At 41.9% G+C, this 6,140-nt stretch overlaps 1 protein-coding gene across 1 annotated transcript in view; it reads right to left on the reverse strand.

Moving 5' to 3' along the window:
• Positions 1–222: 222 nt before the first annotated feature.
• Positions 223–6,140, reverse strand: part of napepld (N-acyl phosphatidylethanolamine phospholipase D) — an 8,098-nt gene continuing 2,180 nt past the window's right edge. Inside the window, exon 2 of the mRNA XM_042079403.1 lies at positions 223–1,188. Within this exon, the coding sequence (XP_041935337.1) occupies positions 1,060–1,188 (129 nt within the window). The 3' untranslated portion in view covers positions 223–1,059. The remainder of the gene's footprint in view (positions 1,189–6,140) is intronic.

Genomic DNA, 6,140 nt, shown 5'->3' on the forward strand with positions numbered 1-6,140 from the left:
TAGTTCCTGAGAGTCACACTATAAACAAACAGACTAACAAACAAATAAACAAAGTGTTGCTTCCTCCTCTGACACAAAGGTAGAACATTTCTATACCTCTTTATATACATTGTGCTTGTGTGCGTGTGTGTGTGTGTGTGGTCTTATGACCTGCTGTGTGTTGTGGTTTACTGGGTGTCACATTGCTTAAAACACTGCAAATAAAGGACGATAAATAGTAAATTGGGTCCAAATCATATTTACTGTGTCTTATGATCTACAGCTTAGCTCTTGTAAAAATACCTCTTACATTCCTATTATACATGGTCTCCTTTATCTAAAGAACTCTGCAGCAGCCATCGTGAGCTACAATATTATGTACAGACAGAAGTGCACACTTAGAAGTGCACTACAGACAGAAGTGTACACTTAGAAGTGTGCACTCAGATGGAAGTGCACTACAGATAGAAGTGTACACTCCGAAGTGCACTACAGACAGAAGTGCACACTCATAAGTGCACTCAGACAGAATCCCTGTGTGTGTGTGTCGGTCATGGCCATGGGAAAAGTGTGTGTGTGTGTGTGTGTCGGTCATGGCCATGGGAAAAGTGTGTGTGTGTGTGTGTCGGTCATGGCCATGGGAAAAGTGTGTGTGTGTGTGTGTGTGTGTCGGTCATGGCCATGGGAAAGTATTAATAGTGATGTTGGTAGTAGAAGCAGCGATACAGCTTTCAGAGTCCTACAGCTAGAAAGCACACTAGCACACATCTTCCATCCCGTGTGTGTGTTTATTTGTGTGTGTGTGCTGGCATGATTCTCCATGGTTGAGGGTGAGGAACTCGTTGGGGTCACTACCCTGTCGTCCATGGCCTGTGTGTATGTGTGTGTGTGTGTGTGTGTGTGTGTGTGTGTGTGTGTGTACGTGTGTGTGTGTGTGTGTGTGTGTACGAACACGTCCTGTGTAGTGTTGAGCAGGCGTGATTCTCTGTGGTTGAGGGTGAACTCCTCGGGGTCGTGACCTTGCTGTTCCATGGCCTGTGTGCGTGTTTGTGCGTGTGTGTGTGTGTGTGTTCCATCTCCTCAGTCAAACACGTCCTGTGTGGTGTTGAGCAGGCGTGATTCTCCATGGTTGAGGGTGAAGAACTCCTCGGGGTCGCGACCTTGTTGCTCCATGGCCTCCCTCAGCTTCACTGGGGGCTCCAGGTAATACTGACAACAACAAACAAACAATAAACAACAAACAAACAATAAACAATACAAATAAAAACATTCTAACCAACCCCTGGCTTAAACTTAATAGAGGAAGAGCAGCTTCACAGAAGAGAACTTCTGACGGCAAATTTGAGGAGAAGTTGGTAAACCACCCTTCTTACCTAATTTGAGGGTGCTGATTCTGAATAGTTTGTTTACCAAGCTCAATTCTGAGTTCTAAGCCGCATAATCAGCATTTTAACATAACATAGTGATAATTTTTGCTTATTTTTCCCTAAATTGGGTTGATTTCAAAAGTAATCACTAAAACCAAATAAAAGTGTTCTCTAAATACATGTTTGAGCATTAAAGAAGCCATACTATAGTTTATTAACGTATTTAATGGGAACATAATTACAGTTAACATGTAATAAACTCGGAAATTCTAATCAAAACGCAACCATATTTTTATTGCTAACATAGTGAGTCACTCGTGGTGTTTAATGCATTTCATCACAATAACAAATTGCACAGATAACCTTCATCTCAGAATATATCCTACAGTACATATGAACTTAGATAGCGGGAATAAGCCTAATGCAGAACTGCATCTACCGTCAGCAACAACCGTCAAGTAAAAAACATTTTACTTCTAGTAACACTGGATTTGGTATGTGTGCTTGCCTCCACACTAGAGCTTGATAATGTGCTCTTCTAATATACCATTGAGCTGCATCACTTGTTGGTGGTAGAGCCTCCGATCCTCAACATCTAGAAAACAGAGTGGCTCTGTGTTGTCACGATACCAAAATTATGACTTCAATACAATACCTGCCATAAATATCTTGATACTCGATACTGAAACGATATCCAAATCCTAAAATATCTGGAAAAGAAAGGACCCAGGCCTCCTCCAAGTGTATCGAGTCATTTGTGTTAAATTTGGTGCACTTTTGGTCAATTCTGGGTTTTCAACTTCTAAACTTCCTACATAATTATTATTTTTGCAGTCAGTAAAATAGTAGTTTGTGTGTGATTAAGTCCTTTATTGTTTGTTATAGCTAATTTATATTGTGTGATGTTTTGACAATAAATTACCTTTAAATAGCCAAAGTAGGCTAGATCAAGGTCAGTGTTGAAATTACTGCATGCCAATCACATAATGCTATGCAGAAGAGCCTAATCTTTAGGCCATCTGATGGAGGCTACCCTAGTCCTTCCTGTGTTTATGGGATTTCTTTGACAGTTGCAAAGGGAAAAAAGTGAAGATAGTCTTCTTTGCTCCCAGTGTAATGTAATAAGTACGTTTCAACCACTCTTTGGGTCTTAATTACATTACATTACATTACATTACATTTGGCTGACACATTTTTAACCAAAGCGACTAACAACATGGTAAACAGTTTAAGTTTTAAAGCAATTTTCTCAACAATTTTAGGACAATTTAAAAACGGTAGAGTACAGTAAGAATACGTGCATCAGTGAGAGCTGTTTTTAAACAGTTGAGTGTCAGTTCAAGACGGGTGGTAAGTGCTAGGATCAGCAAGACTTGTTGTAAGTGATGCTATGAGAGGAGATGTTCTCTAAAGAGCTGGGTCGTCAGGAGTTTTTTGAAAATGGAGAGGGATGAGCTTGCCCTTGTAGGAACTGGCAGTGTGTTCCACCAACAAGGAACAACAGATGAGAAAAGCTTGGATTGGCCTGAGCGTATCTGTTGCAATATCTGTGTGCATTCCTAAATTAGGTCTATTTCTTTGATAGTCAACATCATTTGCTACCACATAACAAATACCAAACTAGATGTACCGCAGAGCGGTACAAAATATGACCGCCGCCCAGTCGAGCACATTTTTTCCACAAAAATAAATCACGCTGAAAGGCCTATATGATTCTAACTGTCTCACTAAATTGCATTATCCACACTCAATTCTCACTGGTATCTGCTAGACAACAAGTACCAAAACATGATTAGTTCATAGATTTCACATGTAAAATTAATTTTATACAACCCCATCCCCATCTTGCCTGTTCATAATTCTGAGAAATTCTTGAATTGTGTGCATGTGTGCGTGTACATGTTTATGTTTATGTGTGTGGGTGTGTGTGTGTGTGTGTGTGTGTGTGTATGCGTGCTTGTGTGTTTGCCTGCGTATGTGTGTTTGTGCATGTGCATGCATGTGTACATATGTCTACTGTGTGAGTATGTGTCATACGTATGATTACTGTGAATGTATGTGTGTGCGTGTGTATCTGTTTATGCACATGTGTGCACATGGAATGGGTTAACATGACCCCTGGAGGCAAACATACGGAAAAAATTGGTCATCCTAGGCCCTACGGTTCTCAAGATATTCACAGAAAACTGTGTCTGCCCTACCCTCCTTTCGGGGGGTCCAGTACAGCGGGGGGGCTACAGATCAAAACAAAAAACGATGGTTCCATGCTATCCATGTGGGGTTACATGCCCACCAAGTTTCGTGTACCCCGGTCTTTCAGTGTCCCGGGAATCCTTGTTGGTGTACGGTCACTAAATGTACACATAAATTATTTTATTGTAAGGCCCCCCATGAACGAAAGTTCACAAAACTTGGCATGCATTCGGAGGCGGGTTTGGGGTGGGGGGGATCTGCACCTGTAAGCAGAAATCAGCTGCCTCATTACAAAAGAGCCTTTCTGCTGAACTGTGAATGGTACGGTGGCCTGAAGGGGCCAACCCCAGCAGAGTCCCCTGCAGAGCAGTAGCCGGGTCTAGTTTAGACCCCCCAGTGAGGCTGGCATCAACCACATCACAACCATTAGCTAGAACCAGACAGAGACCAGGCAGAGCAGTAGCCGGGTCTAGTTTAGACCCCCAGTGAGGCTGGCATCAACCACATCACAACCATTAGCTAGAACCAGACAGAGATCAGGCAGGCTTAGAACAGTCCTATAGAACCACATCAGAACCATTAGCTAGAACCAGACCGAGATCAGGCAAGCTTAAAGGTACACTATGCAAGATTTTCACGTTAATATAACCTTTAAGAAGCCAATTTGGTAACCAAACTTGTATCATGAGAATCGTGGAACCTGGTACCTTGTCAGTATATGTAGCTCCTTGGAAATTTTTGCCAGTTGTTAATCCTTCATCTCCACAACAAAAGCATTTCCATTGTGTACAGGTGGAACAAGCCACGAGAAGCTATTTACAACAGCAGAGTAAAATAAAAACATATATCTACTCTAGGGGGAGCTCTACAGTCGCCAAAAATACCTGAACCTGCATAATATACCTTTAACGCCCCGTTCACACGTATGCTTTAGGTTGGTTTTCCCGAAGCTCAGGGCTGTGTTGGCACTGAAGGGAGATTGACAATAACGGCTATTTCTTTTTAGAATGTACCATATTTATTTCTCGCTAGTTAAAAAAAAAATCTAAGTCTAAAAAGCCAAACAAATGACGTTTATCAGCAATTACAGCCGTCTCAGACCATCTAATGAACTCCGGGTGTCATCTTGGTTTATTTTGAGAACCGTTGTTGCTTATTAGCATAACCACAATTTGATTGGCTGGTGTTCGCATAGCCGCTTGAAAAGTTCAACATTTCACTTTTGACGCGAGCAAAGCGATGCCACGCCCCCACAATTCTGTTCGGCAAAGCCTGACGCCAACCCATGAAAAGTGAACTAGATGTACCGCATAGCGGTACAAAATATGGTCATTGAAACGTGAATGAGAAGCGTGAGCGTCGAAGCCTCCAATGCGTACGTGTGAACGGCCTATAACGCAGTCCCGGCTACAACATCAAAACCGGTAGCTAGAACCAGCAGTCGGAACCAGACCACCACAGGTCAGAACCAGCAGTCGGAACCAGATCTTTAGCATACATACTGTTCTACATTCTTTACCATAAGTGCTGTACTACGTTCTTTAATGTGAGAGTTTTTCTAAGTTCTTTAACATGTGTACTGTACTAAGTTCTTTTACATGCATGTTGTTCTAAGTTCTTTGACATGTGTACTGTACTAAGTTCTTTTGCATGCATGTTGTTCTAAGTTCTTTGACATGTGTAATGTTCTACGTTCTTTAACATGAGTGTAGTTCTAAGTTCTTTAACATGCATACTGTTCTACGTTCTTTAACATGCGTACTGTACTGTGTATGTTCTCCTTAGTTCTCACTATATTTAAGTCATTAGACCAGGGGTGGGCAAACTGCGGCCCGCGGGCCGGATCCGGCCCGCCAAGCACTTTCATCCGGCCCGCCGAGCATTTCATTTGGTTATCAGGCTGCTCGCTAATTTTTTCCTGCGATAGAGGCGACGTTGGTTAGCTTTACTGCAAACTGCTTTTCACCCCCTTAGAGAACGTTTACAATGTCAATGTCAAAACATCATGTTAAATAGAGATAACATCATGTTAAACGAAGTTAACTCTTAGTTATCTCCTTTGCAGCAGATCTAACGTGAACATTATGCGATCCATTTAATTGGGACGCGTCTGCACTCACGAGAGGGAGAGAGAGCCACAGGTTCCAGCTGGCTTGTCATTGTTGATAATTGATATCTCCTTTTTATAAGAAACTTTAAAAAGGAAATCATGAAGGCAACAGTAGTTCCCACTACTGACCATTTAAAAACTGTGAGAGGGCCCAGCCGTAGGTACAGCACTAGCCATAGCGGAGCAGGCAGAAGATCATTGAGAAATAAACGTGAATTAAAGCGACTGTCTTAAAGCCACAGTGCACAATTTATACATGTGTTAAACAGCATAAAATTAGCAGTATTTTTAAGCTATTCATATTTTAAAAGAAATACTTTTCATACTAAATTATAGGCTATAATAAAAAAAATTTTATGTGTGCATGTAGTGGGGGGGGGGCTGTTGTGCGGCCCGCCGGCCAATTTTCAAAACCCAATGTGGCCCTTGAGCCAAAAAGTTTGCCCACCCCTGCATTAGACTCTAGCGCTGGCTTAGTTCTCACTATATTC

The sequence above is a fragment of the Alosa sapidissima genome, chromosome 22, assembly GCF_018492685.1.
Source record: "Alosa sapidissima isolate fAloSap1 chromosome 22, fAloSap1.pri, whole genome shotgun sequence".
NCBI lineage: Eukaryota > Metazoa > Chordata > Actinopteri > Clupeiformes > Clupeidae > Alosa > Alosa sapidissima.